The 21,164-nt window shown below is 40.1% G+C and overlaps 1 protein-coding gene across 1 annotated transcript in view; it reads right to left on the bottom strand.

Annotated features, from left to right (window-relative positions):
• The window catches only part of CNRIP1 (cannabinoid receptor interacting protein 1), a 31,720-nt gene extending 17,574 nt beyond the window's left edge, over nt 1-14,146 (bottom strand). The window contains exons 1-2 of the mRNA XM_004369254.2: nt 13,921-14,146; nt 11,208-11,358 (exon numbers count right to left, since the gene is read on the bottom strand). Of these exons, the coding sequence (XP_004369311.1) occupies nt 11,208-11,358; nt 13,921-14,099 (330 nt within the window). The 5' untranslated portion in view covers nt 14,100-14,146. The remainder of the gene's footprint in view (nt 1-11,207; nt 11,359-13,920) is intronic.
• Between the last annotated feature and the right edge of the window lie 7,018 nt (nt 14,147-21,164).

The following is a 21,164-nucleotide window of genomic DNA, read 5'->3' as shown; positions in this document are numbered from 1 at the left end:
TATGTGGCTAATTGCCTCCATGAACAACTGCCTCCTCTGCCATGAGACCAGAAGAGCTGGATGGTGCCTGGCTACCGTTACTGAACATTTTGATCAAAGATTCTGTAGAAGAATCCTGATCAAAAGGGAGAAAAAATACTGAACAGAATTTCAGATTCTCATGGATTCCAGACTTTCTGGAGCCATGGAGGCTGGATAAACTCCTGAAACTATTGCCTTGAGAAAATCTTTAAACCTTAAACCAAAAATACTCCCTGAAGTTTTCTTAAAACCAAACAATAGTTTAGCTTAACTAGTAAAGAATGTCTGCCTTGAGCATTGTGATCTTTTAAGAAGTATCTATATGGGATCAAACTGACAACAGCAACTTGCAAAATTTGATAGGAAAGTTAGGGGGTAGTGAGTTTATGTTAATGGGGGAAGAACAATTCAGAAAAGGAGGGTGAGAATGGCTGCACAGCTTGAAGAATGTAATCAATGCCACTGAATTATACATGTAGAAATTGTTGAATTGGTGTATGTTCTGCTGTGTATATTCTCAACAACAATAAAAGAAAAGAAAAAGCAGGTAGAAACCACAAAGAGTAATCCTTAAAAGAGAAGATCTACTAAATAAGATTCGTGAGTTTACTGCTTCTTTTGATTGAGTGCATTCCCAAACCTGAGAAGTTAGAGCCTTACTGGCTTGAGGTATCCAAGCAAAGAGTTCAGGACTAGCAGAGCAGCTGGAAATTTGGGGGAACCTCAGGGTGAGCTGAGTCCCAAAATCGCAGTGTACCTATCCAATGCCTTGACTGACTGCTAAACTCCATGGGTACAAAAGAAACACCCAGGAGTGTCATTCCTTAGGGGACATGGAGTTTCTGTTAATGGTGGTAGAATAATTTGGAAAAGGATAGTGGTAAAGGTTGCACAACATGATGAACATAATCAGTGTCACTGAACTGTACGTGTAAAAGTTGTTGAATTGGCAAATGTTTTGTTATGTATATATTTACCACAATTAATTTAAAAAAAAAAAGAAACCTCCAGGGAACAAGGCTTAAAAAGCAAGTGGAAGTTGACAAAATGAAGCATAGATAACAGTTGCTGCACATTGATTAGAAAGACAGTTTGCAGTTTGAGTTCAGGAATGTTTACTGCCTGCGAGAGTGAAAAAAGACAATAATACTCAGAAGAATGAAACAGAAACTAAAGGGGATATTATTCGCAATGTCTAGTTGCTATGAAAAATCACCAGGTATGTAATAAAACAGGAAAGTGAGACTTATATTCAGGGCAAAAGTCAAGTCAATAGAAACTTACTCTGTGTGCTTCTTAGCTCAAGTAGATACACAAGACTAAATGGGCAGCTCCTGTCCAGAGGCGAGATGAGAAGGCAGAGAGGGTTAGGAGCTGGCTGAATGGACACGGGAAATCAGGGGTGGAAAGAAAGAGTGTGCTGTCACAGTACAGGGAGAGCAACTAGGGTCACAAAACAATGTATGTATAAATTTTTGTACAAGAGACTAACATGAATTGTAAACTTTCACTTAAAGCACAACAATTAAAAAAAAGCTACAATTAAAAAAAAAAAAGAAACTTACTCTGAATGGGGCCAGATATTGGATTTGTCAAAGATTTCAAATTAGCAGTTACAAACATGCTCAAGAGAGTAAAAGAAAACATGATCTTAATAAGAAAACAGGAAATCTCAACAGAAAAATAGAAACTATAAAAAATACAAATGAAAATTCTAGAGCTGAACAATACAATACAGGAAATACAATTCAGAAAATGAGTTCAATAGCAGACTGGAAATGTCAGAAGAAACAATCAGTGAACTTTAAGATACATCAATAGAAAATATCTAATGTGAAAAACTATTAAGAAAATTGAAGAAAAATATTGTTGTTAAAGTCAATTCTGACTCACAGTGACCCCATGTATACAAAATAGAACTTACTCTATGAGTCAGAATCGACTTGACACATGGGTTTGGCTTGGTTTTTTACAGGGTTTTCAAGACTGTGAACTTTTGGAAGCAGATCATCAGGGCTGTCTTCTGAGGAGCCTCTGATGGGTTTGACCTGCAAACCTTTCATCTAGTAGTTAAGCTCTTAAACGTTTGTGCTACCCAGAGACTTCAAAGAAAAATGTACACAGCTTCAAAGATCTGTGGGATAATATAAAGTTGTACACTATATATGTAATTGGAGTCCTACAAGGAAAAAAGGATAGAAAAAAATATTTAACAAAATAATAGTGAACAAACAAATCACAACTCAACTTTAGTGAAAACATTAGAGATTCAAGAAATTCAATGAGCCCGAGCAGGAATAACACAAAGCAAATCTCACCTTGGTGCATCAAACTATTGAAAACTAGAACTGTACAATATATAAAGGGAGAATTTTACTGTATGTACATGTACATACAGTGTACTATTATACATACATATATATATAGCAATGATTGTGAGGATGGCGCAGGACCGGGCAGTGTTTCATTCTGTTGTACACAGGGTCACTATGACTAGGAACTGACTCAACAGTACCTAACAACAACACATTATACCTCAGATACCTAAATGGCGCAAATGCTTTGCGCTTGACTACTAACCTAAAGGTTGGCGGTTCAAACTCACCCAGTGGTTCCACAGAAGAAAAGCCTGGTGATCTACTTCTGTAAAGGTTACAGCCAAGAAAATCCTATGGAGCAGTTCTACTCTGTCACACATGGAGTCACCATGAGTTGGAATCAACTTGATGGCTCTGTTTTTTTTTTTTAAATTTATGTTATACCTCAATCAAAATGTCTCAAACAAAGGAAGGAAATAAAAACAGAACTAGAAATCAGTGAAATAGAAAAATGGACCGTGAAGCACATGAAACGAAAGCTGAGTTTTTGAAAAGGCCAATAAATTGATACATCTCTCGCTAGACTTATCAGGAAAAAAAGAAATTATAAATATCAAGAATGAAAGCATGAACATGAATAGAAATCCAACGGACATTAAAGGATGATGGAGGATTATTATGAATAACTTTTTAAAATAAGTTTCATGACTTAATTGAAATGAATGACTTGAAAGACAAACTACAAAAACTAACTCAAAGAAATAAAACCTTAATTGTCCAATATAAATTAAGGAAATTGAATTTGTAATTAAAAACCTTCAGGCAAAGTAAAATCCATGCTTTCACTGGCGAATTCCATCCAATATTAAGGAGGAGTAATATCAATTCTAGGAGTCCCTGGGCGGTGCAGATAGTTAAGTGCTGGAATGCTACCTTAAAGGTTGGCAGTTCAAACCCACCCAGAGGCACTTCGGAAGTAAGGCCTGGCAATTTGCTTCCAAAAGGTCACAGCCTTGACAATCCTATGGAGCACAGGTCTACTCTCTGCGCACATGCAGTCACCATGAGTCATAATCGACTCGATGGCAACTAACGACAACATCAATTCTATACACATTCTTCCAGGAAACACAAGCATGAACACTTTCCAAATCATTTTATGCAGCCAGCATTACCCTGAATACAAGAAAAGAAAACCACTGGCCAATATCCTCCAGAAATAGATACAAAAATCCTCAACAAAATATCAGTGAATCAAATCCAGCCACGCATACAGAGAATATACCATGACCGAATAGGATTTTATCTCATGAATTCAAGGCTGGTTCAACAAAGAAAAAGCAATGCATCTACCATAAACAGAAGAAGAAAACACCATATGATCATCTGAAAAGATACAGAAAAAGTATTTCAAAAAAATCTATAACATATATGTAATAAAGACTCAGGAAACCAAGAATCAAAGGGAACTTCCTCAACCTGATAAAAGGCTTTTACAAAAAAAAATCCTATAGCTAATATCCTACTTAATGTTAAAAAGCTGAATGCTCTCCCCTCTAAGATGAAGGAGCAAGGACATCTGCACTCACCATTTCTATCTAGCATCATCCTGGAGGTCCTACCGATTAAAATCATGCCAGAAGTAAAAGGAACACAGATTGGAAAGGAAGGAGAAAAAAAAAAAATTTTTTTTTCAGATGACATGAGAGCATATGTAGAAAATCCTAGAGACTCTACGAAAAAAAAAAAAAGCTATTAGGACGAAAAAAAAGATTAGCAAGGTCTTAGAATTCAAGAACAACGTAAATCAATTCTATTTCTATGTAGTAGCAATAAAAAATAATTCCATTTACAGTAGCATTCAAAAATATGACACACTTAATGGTAAGTTTAACAAAACTTATACAAAATCTATTAGTCCAAGGGACCAACAGATCACATGAACCACAGCCTCCACCAGCCTGAGCCCAGAAGAACTAGATAGTGCCCAGCTACCACCACCAAATGGACAACACCTGCTCAAAAGTAAAGACAAGTGGGCAGTAAGGGACAGGAAAACCACACGAATGGACACGGGGAACCTGGGATATAAAGGGAAAGGGGGAGACTGCTGACACGTTGTGGGGATTGTAACCAATGTCACAAAATTTGCAGTGTAAACTTTCACCTAAAGCATAATAAAATATAAAAAAAATCTGTACAAGGAACTCTAATATTTGCTGAAAGAAATTAGAGAAGATCTAAATAAATGGAGATACTATGTTAATGAATTAGAAAACTCAACATTATTAAAATGTCAACTCTCTCCAAACTGACCTATAGATTTAATGTAAATCTAATTAAAGTCACAATTTTGGAGAAATTGACAAGCTCATTCTAAAATCTGTATAAAAATGTAAAAGGCCTAGAATAGCCAAAACAACTTTGAGTAAAAGCTGAAAAACTTACACTAGCATACTTAAAGAGTAGCGTATGGATCATTAAAATTGTTTTGGATATTCTAGGTCCTTTACAGTTCCAAAATAAAGACACTGACATATACTGAGTAGCAAAGCAACTGGAATTTTTATGCACTGCTGGTGGAAATGTGAAATGGTACAACCACTTTGAAAAATAATCTGGATATTTCAAATATAGTTATCATATACTTAACTCAGCAATTCTCCTCCAAGGTATTTACTCAAGAGAAATGAAGATATGTGCTCACACTAAGGCTCATACTCAAATGTTCGTTTATTCATAACATCAAAAGCTGGAAACCACCCAGATGTCCATTTACTAGGAAAAAGATAAATAAATAGATTGTGGTATATCCATACAATGGACTACTAACCAAAAAACCAAACCCATTGCCACTGAGTCGATTCCGACTCATAGTGACCCTATAGGACAGAGTAGAACTGCTCCACAGAGTTTCCAAGGAGCGTCTGGTGGATTCAAACTGCCGACCTTTTGGTTAGCAGCTGTATCTCTTAATCACTACACCACCAGGGTTTCCAACAGACTACTACTTAGCAATAAAAAGAAACCAACTTCTGATACATATAACTACATGGATGAATCTCAAGAAAATTATGCAAAGTGAAAGAAGCCAGCCATAACAGTATGATTCCATTTACATGAAATTTTAGAGCAAGTAAAATATTTGGATTTTAGACTTGGGAGTTGATTTAAGATTTTTGATATGATACGATGGGGTAAATACGTTTTACATGTGGCAATGACATGATTTTGGGGGGCCAAAGGGTGCAATGTTATGGATTGAGTTGAATTGTATCCCTCCAAAATGTGTGTCTGGCTAGGCCATGATTCCAAGTATTGTGTGATTGTCCGCCATTTTGTCATCTGATGTGATTTTCCAAAGTGCTGTAAATCCTACCCTATGATGTTAAGGAGGCCGGATTAGAGGCAGTTATGTTAATGATACAGAATTCAATCTACAAGATTAGACTTTATCTCGAGTCAATCTCTTTTGAGATATAAACGAAAGAAGTGAGCAGAGAGACAGGGGTCCTCATACCACCAAGAAACAAGAGCCAGGAGAATAGTGTGTCCTTTGGCCCCAAGCTTCCTGTGCTGAGAAGCATCTCGACCAGGGAAGATTGATGAGAAGGACCTTCTCCCAGAGCCGACAGAGAGAGAAAGCTTTCCCCCAGAGCTGACACCCTGAGTTTGGACTTGAAGCCTCCTAAACTGTGAGAGAATAAATTTCTGTTTGTTGAAGCCATCCACTTGTGGTATTTCTGTTATAGCAGCACTAGATGACTAAGACAGAAAACTCAGAGGACTAGGGTTGAGGTGGGGTGGATTGACTGCAAATGGGCATGAGAGAATTTTTAGGATAGAAATGTTCCACATCATTACTGGAGTGGTGGTTTCACAGTAGTCTCCATCTGTCAAGACCTATGCAACTGTGCATTTAAAATTTAAAATAGGTGCATTGTATTATATGTAAATTGAATCTCAAAGTTGATGTTAAAAACTTTCAATGAATTCCTATAGGTATTAGAATAAATCCAAAATGTGTAATAAGCAAGAAAGTTCTAGAACATCTAACCCCTACTTAGGTTTCCAACTTGATCTTGAGCCACTGTCTGCTCTAGGCATGCTGGGCTTCTCTCGGCCACTAGAGCACATTATGTTCTCTCCCAGCTCTTGACCTTTGCATCTCCTCCTTCCCCCAACTCTTATTCACACTTCAGTTCTTTTTCAGGGTTGCCATACCCAAAATCCTGGATTAGGAAAAGACCACTGGTATATATTCCAAGGGCACCACTCCTTTTTCACTACTGTTATATAATCGTACTTACTTACTTTATTATTTATAATCAGACTTAAAGTATGTTTTCTCCCTCTAGAGTAGAAGCTTTATGAAGTCAGGGATATCTTTTTTTTTTTGTCACCACTTTTTCCTCAGTGCCCGATACACTGGAAACCCTAAAATATTTGCTGACAAAGAAAGCAAAAATAAAATTTAAAAAATCTAAAAATTCTAAAGAATAGCATATTGAATTTAGCACTGAAAACAATACAGGATGTTTAAGTAGAGTTTATTTTAAGAAGCAAAGACTAGTTTAATATTTGGAAGTATATTATATAATTCAGCATATTAATACATCAAAGGAGAGAAAAAGGAAAAGAAATTGGGCAAAATTCAACACACATCACAATTAAAAGAAAACCTCTTAGTGAACTAGAAAAAGAAGATCTGTTTTAACATGATAAATTATCTGAAACTAACACTGTACTTAATAAAGAAACCCTGGAGACAGTGATACCTCTTGCCACCAGTAGTAGTCAACATTATCCTAGAAGCATTAGCCAAAACCTGTTTCCATGGAGTCGATTCCAACTGAGCAACCCTAGAGGACAGAGTAGAACTGCCCCATAGGATTTCCAAGAGGTGGCTGGTGGATTCGAACTGCCAATCTTTTGGTTAGTAGCCATAGCTCTTAACCACTGTTCCACCAGGGCTCCACCAGTACAACAGGACCAGAAAAAACTCAGAAAATGACACAAAGCTATATGCAGATTATGAAAGTCTATCTGCAAGACCCAAGATAAGCAACTGAAAATTCTAAATAAGCAAATTCAGTAAGGTGAACAATTATTAAATACATGAGAACATATAAAACATATTTTAAAACAATGTGGTACTGGCATATGCTACGCTTTGAATTGTGTGCCTCGAAAACACGCGTTGAATTTCTGGCCCTCGTATCTGTTGATGTGATCCTGTTGTTTTTATTTTGTTATGTTAATGACATCATACTAGCATAGGGAGGATCCTAAAACCTAATCACTTCCGAGTTATAAAAAGACAAGAACAAACACAAAGCCACGGGGAAGACAGACACCATGTGAGAATTGTCTACAAGCCAAGGAACCAAGGATGGCTGGCAGACACCAGCAACTAGGAGAGAGGCTCACAGAAGGAATTGACATGGTTGAGACCCTGATTTGGATTTTTAGCCTCCAGAACTGTGAGAACATAAGTTTTTGTTCTTTAAATCCACTCACTTGTGGTACTTTTTGTTATGGCAGCACTATGTAACTAAGACAGAATTAGAATAAACAGGTCAATGGAATAGATTAGAAAGTGTAGGAGACTTAAAATTTTGCCATAAGAAATTACCATGAAAATCTCAGACTACCAGAGAAGTATAGATTACTTAATTACTTGTATTGGGCATTATGGACAAATAGATTTCAATATGGAACCAAGAACTGAAATAAATTTCAGGTGAATTAGAGATTTAAATATTAACAAATGAGACCATGAGAGCTCAGATAAAAATACACAACAGTGCCTGTGTGTATATGTATATGTACTTAGTCTAGGGGAGTTAGGGAAGACTTTCCAAGCTGGATCCTACTTGCAAAAACCATTAAGAAAAAGACTGTATGTTGTACTACATAAAAATTTAGACATATTGTAAACAAAGTTAAGTCTCAAGTCATAAATGATGAACACTTTCAAAATGAGATAAAAGAGATTACTGTTTTTAATTTTAAAGATTTCTTTAAATCAACAAAGACACACTTCAGTAGAAAAATGGGTAAAAGCCAAGAATATTCAATCCACAAAAGAAATACAAATGGTAAATGAACACGTCAAATTTCAAATTAAGAGTAATAAAAAAAAATTAAATATCCTGCCTATCACATAAATATTTAAAAGTGATTAATTATACCTAGTTGCAGAGAGAGATGAACACTCAAATACAGATTATAACCAAAAACCAAACTCGTTGCCATCAAGTCGATTCCAACTCATAGTGACCCTACAGGACAGAGTAGAACTGCTCCGTAGGGTTTCCAAGGAGGGGCTGGTGGATTCAAACTGCCGATCTTTTGGTTAGCAGGCTGAGCTCTTAACCATTGCACCACCAGGGCTCCAAATACAGATTACAGAAGTGTAAATTCCCTAGTCTTTCTGGAGGTCAGTTGGGCAGAACTTAAAAAATGCCTTAACATGCAATTTTTTTCTAAAAATCTATCCTGAGAAAATATTAGACAACTGTGCAGAAGTGATTGTTATTGCCTTCTTTACAAGCTTGAGAAATGGAAATGACCAGCAACAGGGAACTGAGAATAATTTAATACATTCATAGAATAAAGTACCCAGACCCACTTTAAAAATCATGTTCCATATATGCAAGTAGAGAAAAGCATATGTATAGAATACATGTAGAAACAATTTTCTTAGAATGTTAACAATAGTCATCTCTTGTTGGGATTATATATTTTCCCCATTACTATATTTTTTTTCTAATGAACATTCTTTGAAGGGAAATAGAACTCTTTCCAAAATAGCTCAAATGTAGGATGCATGAATGACTAGATTGTTTCTCTGTGTTACTGCTGTGATTGCTTTAAGTATACTGGGCATTGTGAAAACGTTAAGGTTTTAAAGGATTGGATGGATTATATAGCTCTTCAATCAGTATTTCTCAAAGTATATTCCACGGACTATCCCAATCACGATCATCTGGTATGCTTCTTAAAAGGTTCATTTTCTTAGACCCCACTCCAGCGAGCTCACTGAACCGAAATCACTGGAAGTGACTGAGACCTAGGACCGGCACTTTAAGTAAACTCCTATGGAGGTTCTTATGCATACTGATATTTGAGAACCTCTGTGATCTTTCCTATAAAGCTAGAGGGCAGGTGGCCTTTTCAGAGGGAAAATGCTACCCTGTTTTCACAGCAGCAGTGTAGATGAACCTTCCTTCCCCTTGTTTTAGAAAGCTTACTCAATCACCTACCATGTTTGCACAAGTAGGTAAATCTATTTCTCGACTCTATCCTTTCTACCAATTTGGTTTTTACTTCAGGGCCAATATTACCTGACTATAAATATTGTTGTTTTTGACATATTATCTCTGGTAGGACTAGATATTAAGAGTGCATCCATTTAGTGTAGATTTAAATGACAAGAGGTCATTCAAATCAACTTTCCCATAGCCAAAAGGTTGTGGGCCACTGAAAGCCAAAGGCTTTTCAGGGTCAGTTGGACCACTGATAGAAACCAGTCCTGATATAGAATATATTATCCTTCCCAGAATTATCTGCTTCTGTTTATGTACTGTCTTTCAGCATCTATAGGGTCAGCCAGTCAAGGAAAGGAGCATTAATCAGATAGCTCCTTCACCAGCAGATCCATAAAGGAAATTATTTTCATAGTAATTAGTTCCTAAGATACCTTTTTTCTTAGAGTCCCTGGGTGGTGCAAATGGATAATGTGCTCAGCTGCTAACCAAAAGGTTAGAGGTTCGAGTTCACCCTGAGGTGCCTTGGAAGAAAGGCCTGGCAATCTACTTCCAAAAAATCAGCCATTGCAAACCCTACGGAGCACAGCTCTACTCTGACACACATGAGGTCGCCACTGAGTCAGAACTGACTCAACGGCAACTGGTTATACCTTTTCTTAAAGGGAGATACTGATTGTTTTCTTTTTCTTGGACTATATGAAAAAGAATGTGGCATCAGAATTGGTGAAATGCTCATTAACAACCTGCAATATGCAGATGACACAACCTTGCTTGCTGAAAGCAAAGAGGACTTGAAGCACTTACTGATGAAGAACAAAGACTACAGCCTTCAGGATTACACCTCAACATAAAGGAAACACAATTCCTCACAACTGGACCAATGAGCAATATCATGATAAATGGAGAAAAGACTGAAGAAGTTGTCAAGGATTTCGTTTTACTTGGATTCACAATCAGCACCCATTTAAGCAGCAGTCAGGAAATCAAACAATGTACTGCATTTGGCAAATCTGCTGCAAAAGACCTCTTTAAAGGGTTCAAAAGCAAAGATGTCACTTTGAGGACTAAGGTGCTCCTAACCCAAGCCATGGTATTTTCAATCACCTCAGATGCATGTGAAAGCTGGATAATGAATAAGGAAGACAGAAGAAGAATTGACACCTTTGAATTATGGTGTTGGCGAAGAATACTGAATATACCATGGACTTCCAGAAGAAAGAACAAGTCTGTCTTGGAAGAAATACAGCCAGAGTGCTCCTTGGAAGTACTTTGATCTCACATACTTTGGATCATGCTATCAGGAGGGACCAGTCCCTGGAGAAGGACATCATGCTTGGTAAAGTAGAGGGCCAGCAAAAAAGAGGAAGACCCCTAACAAGATGGATTGACACAGTGGCTACAACAATGGGCTCAAGCATAACAACAATCGTGAGGATGGCGCAGGACCAGGCAGTGTTTCATTCTCTTGTACATAGGGTCACTACAAGTTGGAACCAACTCAACGGCACCTAACAACAACCACACTGATCGTTTTCTTTTTGTTGGTTTTCATTTGCCCTGGCACTGGGTACCCACACCTCTAAAAAGGCCTTACCGGCATGGTGATCTGGATGGGCTGTCGTTCTCCACTCTTGGTTGGGGCCACACCTTCTGTGTCATATACGCCCGTATAGACAATTCTGTCTCCATCCGGTTCTTTAGACTTCAGCTCCAGTGGGACGAGTGTGCCACCAATGGAAATGCTCCTGCAATGGATAGGAGTTGACCATATATGGTAAGACTTAGCTTCAGCACCCTATCCTGGTATGGACCAAAACTCCAGGCAGAGATCCTACAGGGCTTGACTAAGGGAGGTACTGTGCTATGGTAGAAATAACTCTGAAAGGTCAGGAGGTTTGAGTTCTCCAACTAAACCTCCTACTACTTAGCTATGAGACCTTAGACCAACTACTTAATCTTTCTGAACTGACCTCAGTATTCTCATCTAAAATACCTGTAAAGGCCAAGTTGTGCTTTATGAGTGGATCTCCTCTCTGGTTACTCATTAAAATAATCTGTGAGGCTATTAAAAACCTACTAATGCCAGTCCTATCTGAAATGCCAGAGACTGGAATTCAAATGGTCTGGGCAGTGGTTTGGGCATTGATACATTTATTTTAAGGTTCTCCAGGTGATACTAATGTGCAGGTAGGGTTGACAACCACTGGACTAGATATTCTCTAAATATCCTTTAGAGGGGTTTTGCAATTTGGGGTTCTCTTCCTCAAGCCTGTCATACCATCAGAAATTATCATGGGCATCATTGCTTTCTGTTAGGTCAACTGTTTTCAAGATCAAACCCCTGGACCAGCAGCATCAGCATTACCTGTGAACCTATTAGGAGTGCAGATTTTTAGGAGCCTTGGTGGTGTAGTGGTTAGGAGCCTGGCTGCTAACCAAAAGGTCAGCAGTTCCAATCCGTCAGCCACTCCTTGGAAACTCTATGGGGCAGTTCTACTCTGTCTTACAGGGTCGCTATGAGTTGCAATCGACTGCAACTTTTTTTTTTTAACCCTCCCGTAAGAACCCATTGCTGACCAGTCGATTCCAACTTATAGTGACCCTATAGGACAGAGGAGAACAACCCCATAGGGTTTCCAAGGAGCAGCTGGTAGATTCGAACTATCGACCTTTTGGTTAGCTGCTGAGCTCCTAACCACTATGCCACCAGAACTTTTTAAAAAATATTCTAGAGGTACTAAACTAGAAACTGGGGTAGGGGCCAAGCAATCCGGGTTTTAACAAGCCCTCCAGGTGATTTGGAAACCCTGGTGGCATAGTAGTTAAGAGCCACAACTGCTAACCAAAAGTTTGGCAGTTCAAATCCACCAGGCACTCCTTGGAAACTCTATGCGGGCAGTTCTACTCTGTCCTATAGGGTCGCTGTGAGTTGGAATCGATGGCGACGGGTCCAGGTGATCCTGATGCACTTACAAGTTTAAGAACCACTGGGTTTGGGCATTGAAAAACCCTTGATAAAATTAAAGTGTAACTAGAAAAACTAGTTTTGTCATTAACACAAATTGGTTCCTTAAATTAGTTAAAAAACAGAACTACTTTGAAGAAAATGGAATACCAAAGAAATGACATGGTGGAAGAGGTTGCTAGGGAAGAAAAGAAAGGAAAAGCTTGGCTCATATTCAAAAGCACAGAACACTGGGAAATGTGAGGCCAGTGGGTGCATGGAGCTGTGAGGATGCTGATAAATAGATGGACCAGAAGCAACAGAAACAAGGCTTGGTTCTAGGTCCTTCCATTAGCGCCAGGCACCGAGAAGGCTAGTTCAAGTTTACTGAATACAAGTGGACATTTCAACTGTAAAAGGTGTCTGACAAATTCAAAATTCCCATGTCCAGCATTATGACAGATAAAATAAATGTTGGTTTATTTCCTCCTTCCAGACTACACTTCACACCCATGCTCAGGTGGAGATCCCAGAGGTAAAGGAGCCCACCCATGGATTATTCCCCAGAGTCCCACACTGGCTTTTCCCCTAGAGGTCTATTGGGTGCAGTGTCCTGTGATAGCAGGGAAGCGATAACCCTACGACGAATAAACCAAAAAACCTTGATGTCAGAATGCTGCTAACCCAAGGTGCCACAACCAGGCTGAACAAACGCAGGAGAGGAAGAAAAACACACGCCAGGGAAAGCCGTGGAACTAGGCCTGAGCAGACGCAGCTCTCTGACGTGTTGAGCCTGCTTCCCCCGCCACATAAAGGGGGATGGAGAAGTGGGGATCATCTCTCAGGGAGCCCCAACAAGACACCCCCCGCCCCCCTGCCTTTACACTTCATTCCTCAGCCCTTCTCATTCCTCCAGCCTCGCCGCTGCGCCGCGGCGGGACAGCAGCACAGCGACCGGAAGGCTGGGATTGCGGTAAACGAACCCCGCAGCGAGTTTCTCGCATCCGCCCCACCTCGGCCGCTTAGGGTTCTGCGCAGACCGCGGAAATAGCCCTTCCAGGAATAGCTAGATAGAAGGGGTGAGAATTTAAAGAAAAGAAAACCTGGCCTCCAGTAATTGTCTCCAAGGGGCCCAGTGCGATCACGGCGACGGTGGTGAGAAGTGAGAATAGCTGTAAGGCACAGGAGGAGAGGAAGGGAAACAGGGAGCTGACCTCCTCCCCGAGGCCCTCTGGTCACCGCGCGAGGCCAGAGGAGCCGGGAGAGGCTCGGGACGTCCCAGGGGCCTCCGTCCGCACCCGGGGCGGGCCCTGCAGCGACGGGGCGCAGCCGGCCTCCGGCCCCCTCCCCGGCCCGCACTCACTGGACTTGCAGCGTGGTGGGCTTAATCTTCACCTCCACCTTGTAGGAGGAGCCGGTGAGCAGCTTGATGGTGCGGTTCTGGCCGAAGCGCTGCCCGTCCACCTTGAAGAAGACCGGCCCGTCGTTGGGCTGGATGCGCAGCGCGATGGAGAGGCGCACCAGGCCCGGCAGGTCCCCCATGGCTGGGCGAGGGGCTGGCGCGGCGGCTCCGGGAGGTGGGGGACGGCGCTGGCGGCGCCCGGGCAGCTGGAGCGCGGTGGGCGGGGAGGAAGCGCCGGGCGGGAGAGGAGGGTGGTGGAGGGGAGGCTACGGCTAGGAGCCCGCGCAGCCGCCGCCGTCCGCCCGGGCTTTAGGGAAGCTGGTCGGGAGGCGGTGGTCCCCCGCCCCGCTCCAGGAGGAAGCGGACCCCAGAGGCTGCTCCCAGGCCCCGGTCCTCCCCATCCTCCCCTCTCGGCGCCGCAACCTCCGCACCTGCGGACGCGCTCCGGCCGCGGGCCGCGGGTAGATCAGCGGCAGCTGGGGCGGAGAGAGTTAATCCTGTTTACGCACCACAATCCCCATCAACTGGGAAAGGGAGCTTTTAGGCTCCTCCTAGAACGGCGCGGAGCGGGCGGAGGAGAGGTCCTGGGAGGGCGAGGGCGCTGGGGTTAAGTGACTACTACACCAAGGAGCGAGACCTCCGGAATCTGGATGCCACCTCGGACACCTAAGTGATGTGGACAGCATTCTTTGCCCGGACCCCAGCCCGGCAGAAGGAGGAGATTGGAAGGGGAATAGGAAACGGGAAGCGGGGCAGGAAACCGCTAGTCAGTGATTTAATTTCAGGAAATACAAGTGTTTACAAAGCTTAGGGAAAATGGGCAAGGGAAAGCGCCATTGCATCTAATGTGGACTGCAAACCACGTTGGGTTAGGGATGTGAGCAAAAAACTATATTCAAGCAGTTACACCTCCTTGTGGGTGTATGGGTGTGTATTTTCATGATGAATATCATGGTCTCAAGAATGACATGGTGTAATGGAGCACATATATTTTTACAGATCATGAAGGATGGGCTCTTAACCCTGTAAAAGGCAACCGGCATGTGTCTAAGTCAGAGCTGGTGACAATGGTCAAGCGGAGGGATAAGTCAAAACACTGCGATATCGCAGAATATAAATTTGCACATTAAAGGTGATTAGAGAGCCTTCGTGGCAGAAGTTGGATGACAGCTCATGATTTTGGAAGCAAGGGCAGTCCAAGTGTGTTAGGGCCGTATTGAAGGTGGGTTCAGATAGCAGATTGTGAACACCTACTTCAGCACCACCAAGGTGGACAGTACCAGGGCCGGTGAGAGCACCTGGGAAAGGAGAAGCGAGTTAGTGAAGGTGAATGGGCCGAGACGGGTCTGTTTGCTAATGTTTGTTCACCCAGGGTAGTACTCCTTTTCTTTAGATATGACCTCATTTCCAAAGTGATTTGGTTCCTAAATTATTTTACATAGAGGAAACTGCCTTCACTCTCATTTCAGGGTCCCTTGCAGTATTCCCTATACCGCTTTTTGTATAGTATTAAATTCTATTGCAGGAATTTTGTATGTTCATTCCCTTCTCTGACATTGGGCAGATTTGCTGACCAAGTCGCTCAGACTTCACTGGAAGGAAGGGAGTAAGATTGGAGAGAAGGGATTGAAAATGGTCCTGGCAGCAGAGGCAGTTTGTGTACTGGTTAGACCCAGAGGCACTGTAATCAGACTGGTTAAATTGCAGCTCTACCATTTTGCCAATTGTGTGAGCTTGGGCAAGTTTCATAACCTCTTGGAAACTATTTTCTCATCTGTCAAATGGGGTGGGGGAAAGCAGGTGCTACCCTTCTGATAGGGTTGTAGTGAGGATCAAATGAGATAATGCACAGCACATTCCAGTGCGTGACTCTAATGTTAGCAACTGTTATTAAGTGGAAATGCAAATGGTGAATAAACAGATGGAGGGATGCTGGATCATTTCTGGTAGAAGAGCCAGGGAAATGCAAATTAAATCAATAATTTGCAAACTATTTTTGACCCATTGACAGCTTAAAAGACTTAAAATTCAGTGCTGGTAAAAATGTAGGGAAATTAGCACTATTATAAGCTTGTTGTTGTGTGCCGTTGAGTAGATTCTGACTCATAGTGACCTCATATGATGGAGTAGAATTACCTCATAGGGTTTCCTAGGCTGTAATATTTATAGGAGCAGATTGCTAGGTCTTTTCTCCTGCGAAGTAGCTGGTGGGTTTGAACCTCCGACTTTTTGGTTAGCAGCTGAGCACTTAATCATTGTGCGACTGGGACGAGTATAATTACTACAACCTTTTGTTGGAAATAAGCTAATGAATTTGTATAGAATTAAATGGACACACACAGTTTCTCTCTCTCTCTCTAGAATATATCTATATATATATATCTTTGAACCAACAATCCTACTTTTAAAAGTCTATTCTTCAGAAGAAATAAAGGCATCATTACACAGGATATATATGATATGGGTGTTTATTACAGCATTGTTTGTAAAAATAAAAAACAAAACAAAAATGGAATGTCAACCAATAAAGAAGTGGTAGAATAAATTCTTGTACTTCCACACTATAGACCATTGTGTAAGACCACTGAGATAATAAGTTATTTTATGTTGCATTAGCAAACACATACGCTAAAGCTGTTGATGATAAATATGGGGTGACTGGCACACTGTAGAAGCCAGAGTACAGGCATTTTTGATCTATTTTGTTCACTGCTGTAGCCCCAGCACACTCAGAACAGTCTGGCACATATTGTTCCATAAATACTTGTTGAATTGAATTTCTGTCCTTCTTTTAATCATGTCCATATGTGAATCTTTCAATATCTGAAAAAAAAATTTGTTAGATCCAAATGATTGACCTAGAATGATGAAAGGTGAAAAAATCCAATAACAAATAATATCTATTGCATGATGGTATTGAAATAACCTGAAAATGAAAAAAAAAATATAAACTTGTATGTGATTTTATTAGCATTTTTGAAGGAATGAGAGGGTAAACAATAACCCTAACGCTGGTTTCTCTGGTGAAGAGGGAGGCTGGGGAGAGTAGAAAAGCAGTGAGTGCCCTTTTGGAATTATCCTAACTCCTTCCTGGAAATTTCACTTTTTTCTCAACTTTTTTTTTTGTTTAAGCAATCCCAGTATCCCAAGCCAACTTCTACCTGTGTATTGAAAACAGTATTGGACATGGAGTAAGATAACTTCCGTTTTTGAATCCTGGCTTAGTCACTTATTAGCTTTAATGCAAAGCACTTAACATTATTGTGTTTCAATTTTCATTATCTACGAAATGGGCATTAAAATATCTCCTTCCTAGCATTAAATGAGATATTAAATTGAAGAAATAAATTACTTTTCAAATATGTGTTGTTACTAATGCTGGGTGGTATGCATTCAGTGTAACATTTTCAGAACGATAAAGTGCAACATCTTAGAATGGAATTAAGAAATGTAAAAGCAACTGGAACATTTCTCATTATGGATACATATATGCACGGAATATTAGTTATAGAGTCTAATGGACCTGTGTTTGCATCCCGGATCTACTGATTACAAGCTGTGTGACCATGACAAAGCTACTTAGCATCTCAGCCCCAATTTTCTCACTTGTAAAATGGTGATCATTACATAAATGATGCTGGTAGTCTAAATGAGACTGTGTAAAACACACACACAAGAGTATCTGTCACATATAAACACTCACTATATTACAGCTATTTTGTTGACTTTATTTGAAAATGTACTATGTATTTAAAAAAATTTTTTACTGTGGTAAAATACACATAACAAAAAATTTTGTCATTGTGACCATTTGTAACTATACAATTCAATGACGTTACATTAACCATGTTGTGTAACCATCATGGCTATCCATTTCCAGATGTTGAGTTGAAATTGACTTGAGGGCAACGGGTTTTTTTTTTTTTTTTTTGGTAAACAGAAATTCGGTACCCTTTAAGCAATAAGTTCCCATTTTACCCTCACACCAGTCCCTAAAACCCATTCCCACTGCTGACAACGAGTTGATTCTGACTCATAGCAGCCATATAGGACAGAGTAGAACTGCCCCATAGGGTTTCCAAAGTTGGGAATGAAGCAGACTGCCACATCTTTCTCCTGAGGAGCGGCTGGTGAGTTCGAACCACCAACCTTTCGTTTAGCAGCTGAGTGCTTAACCACTGTACCACCAGGGCAGCCCCTAGTGACCTCTAATAACTTCTGTCTCAATGTATTTGCCTATTCATAAAAGTAGGATCAGACAATATTTCCCCTTTTGTGTCTAACTTATTTCACTTAGTATAATGTTTTCAAGGTTCATCCATCTGGTAGCATGTATCAGAACTTCATTTCTCTTGATGGCTGAATAGTATTTCATTGTATGTATATACCACATGTGGTTTATCCATTCGTCTGTTGATGAACATTGGATTGTTTCCACCTCTTGGCTATTATGAATAATGCTGCAATGAACATTGGTGTACAACTATCTGTTTGAGTCCCTGCTTTCAACTCTTTTGTGTATATACCCAAGAGTAGAATTTCTAGGCCATATGGTAATTTATGTTTAACTTTTCGAAAAACTGCCCAACTATTTTCCACAGTAGCTGTCCCATTTTACATTCCCACCAGCAATGGATTAGAGTTCCCATTTCTCCACATCTTTGTCAACACTTATTATTTTCCTTTTCTTCTGATAATAGCCATCCTAGCAGGTGTGAAATGGTATCTCACTCATTGTGGTTTTGATTTGTATTCTTACTATATATTTTAAATTGCCTAGTGCTTTCAAGTTTACTGTAGATTAATTATTACCTCAAATTGATGAACTTAAATGTTGTCTGTCGACAACAACAACAACAAAACTAAACCCATTGCCGTCGAGTTGATTCTGACTCATAGAAACCCTATCAACAGAGTAACCATTATTATCATCCTTTTGGAAATTGGGAAATTGAGCCTAAGTGAACGGGGATTTGGCAGAGGAATCAGGTTAATGACTATCTCATGTTCATTGTTCTGGTCTCTATGATAAATTTATATTATAGATTTCAAAAGAGCCTTATGACATGGGACTACTTTTTTTTTTTTTTAATTCAAGTCCATGTTGAGGTACAGTTTAATATCTGCATGCGTTATATCTTGTTTTTATTTTTAAATCAATGTCAGTGATATACGATGTGCCAGGCTCCTCTCCTTCTCCTGCCCCAGGATGTCTTAGCATCAAAGATCTCAACCAGTACACTTTCAATTCGTATTAGAACTTCCTCCCTTGGTTTCGTTTTCTAGATTTGAAGACAAAGCCATCCTCCTAGATCAATATTGAAGAATCCAGGTTCTACCTTAGGCCCAAAGGATTTTGTAGCCATGGTGATGAGCAAAAAGCTTCCTGTTTGCTAGACTCTTGGGAGAATCAGGTTACCTCCTCACACAGTCACCGTGTTGGTGGGAGCCACACCCTGGTTCAGTGAGTGAGCTGAGCTCACTGATGGGAACTGATGAGGCAATCATCCTAATGTCAGTTCTCATCTGCATCAGTTCTGCATGAATTTAGCAAATTTGGCCTAGGAATTTACATTCCAAATAAAACTTTCTCTGCTTCCTGACATAGGCGTTGTCTGTGGAGAAACATGAAAGCAGTACTCACTTTTTCTCCACAAATGTATACAATCAATTAAAACTAGACTCCATAGACATGGTTTCCTATTCTTCCTTTTGTGAGGCTGTATGGTTAGGGTTGCTATGAGTCAGAATGGACTCGACAGCAACGAGTTTGGTTTTTTGGGTTTATGGTTAGGGTTCCATAAAGAAAAACATAAACATCCTTACATTAGGTGTAAATCTCTGTATTAAATACCACCAGCATAATGATACTTTCCATTTTACATCTCCAGGTCCAAACATTCCTCTAAGCTCTAGATTCAAATAACCAATGTCTGACAGAATATTTTCACTCAGGTGTTTAACAGGTATAATAGATACCTCAACCTTAACATGGCCAAAAGAGAATTCTACACCCCCCGCAACCCCGTAAGTAGAGTTACTGTTCCAGAGAGTATGCACAGTTAAAATTTTTCCTAAAACAAACAAAATGCACAACTCACACCCACAAATGGTTGCCATGGAGTTGGTTCTGACTCATGGCAACTCCATGTGTGTCTGAGTAGAACTGTGCTCCAGAGGGCTTTTAATGGCTGATTTTTCAGAAGTAAATTTCCAGATCTTTCTCCTGAGACATCTCTGGGTAGACTCAAACTGCCAACTTTTTGGTTAGCAGCCAAGAGTGTTAACCGTTTGCATCACTCAAGGACTCCAAAATTTCGATAAATCTACCCAATTTTTGTCTAACAAGGCTTTTCCAAATTTATGTACCTCTGCAGCATATAAGAGAAAATTTTCCCACCTCTCTTCCAACAACATGTTACTATATACGAACATATTTCCATGATAAAAAATATTTTTCTACCTAAGAATTTTTTTTTTAAAGCAGTAACTACGCATTCACCCCTATTGTAGATATTTGATGTAAGTGGGGTCATACAATAGTTGTCCTTTTGTGTCTGATGTATTTCACTTAGCATAATGTTTTCAAGGTTCATCCATGTGGTAGCATGTATCAGAAACTTTATTTCTCCTGATAGTTGAATAGTATTCTATTGTATGCATTTTGTTTATCCAGTTACCTTTGATAGATGACTAGGTTATTTCCACATTTTAGCTATTGTGAATATTGCTACAATGAACATTGGTGCACAAATACCTGCCCATCAATGGATGGATGGATAAACAAACTGTGATACCGTCTTAGTTTTCTAGTGCTGCTATAACAGAAATACCACAAGTGGATGGCTTTAATAAAGAGAAATTTAGCTTCTCACAGTCTAGTAGGCTACAAGTCTAAATTCAGGACATCAACTCCAGGGGAAGGCTTTCTCTATCGGCTCTGGAGGAAGGTCCTTGTCATCAATCTTCCCCTAGACTAGAAGCTTCTCTGCGCAGGAACCCTGGGTCCAAAGGATGCACTCTGCTCCCAGTGCTGCTTTCTTGGTGGTATGAAGTCCCCATGTCTCTCTGCTCGCTTCTCTCTTTTATATCTCAAAAGAGATTGGCTTAAGACACTATCTAATCTTGTAGATCTCATCAATGTAACTGCCACTAACCATCTCATTAACACCACAATGATAGGATTTACAACACACAGGGAAATC

The sequence above is a fragment of the Trichechus manatus genome, unplaced genomic scaffold (genome assembly GCF_000243295.1).
Source record: "Trichechus manatus latirostris isolate Lorelei unplaced genomic scaffold, TriManLat1.0 scaffold00004, whole genome shotgun sequence".
Taxonomy (NCBI): domain Eukaryota; kingdom Metazoa; phylum Chordata; class Mammalia; order Sirenia; family Trichechidae; genus Trichechus; species Trichechus manatus.
Note: the sequence above shows the minus strand (reverse complement) of the source record. Positions and strands in the feature narration are given on the sequence as shown.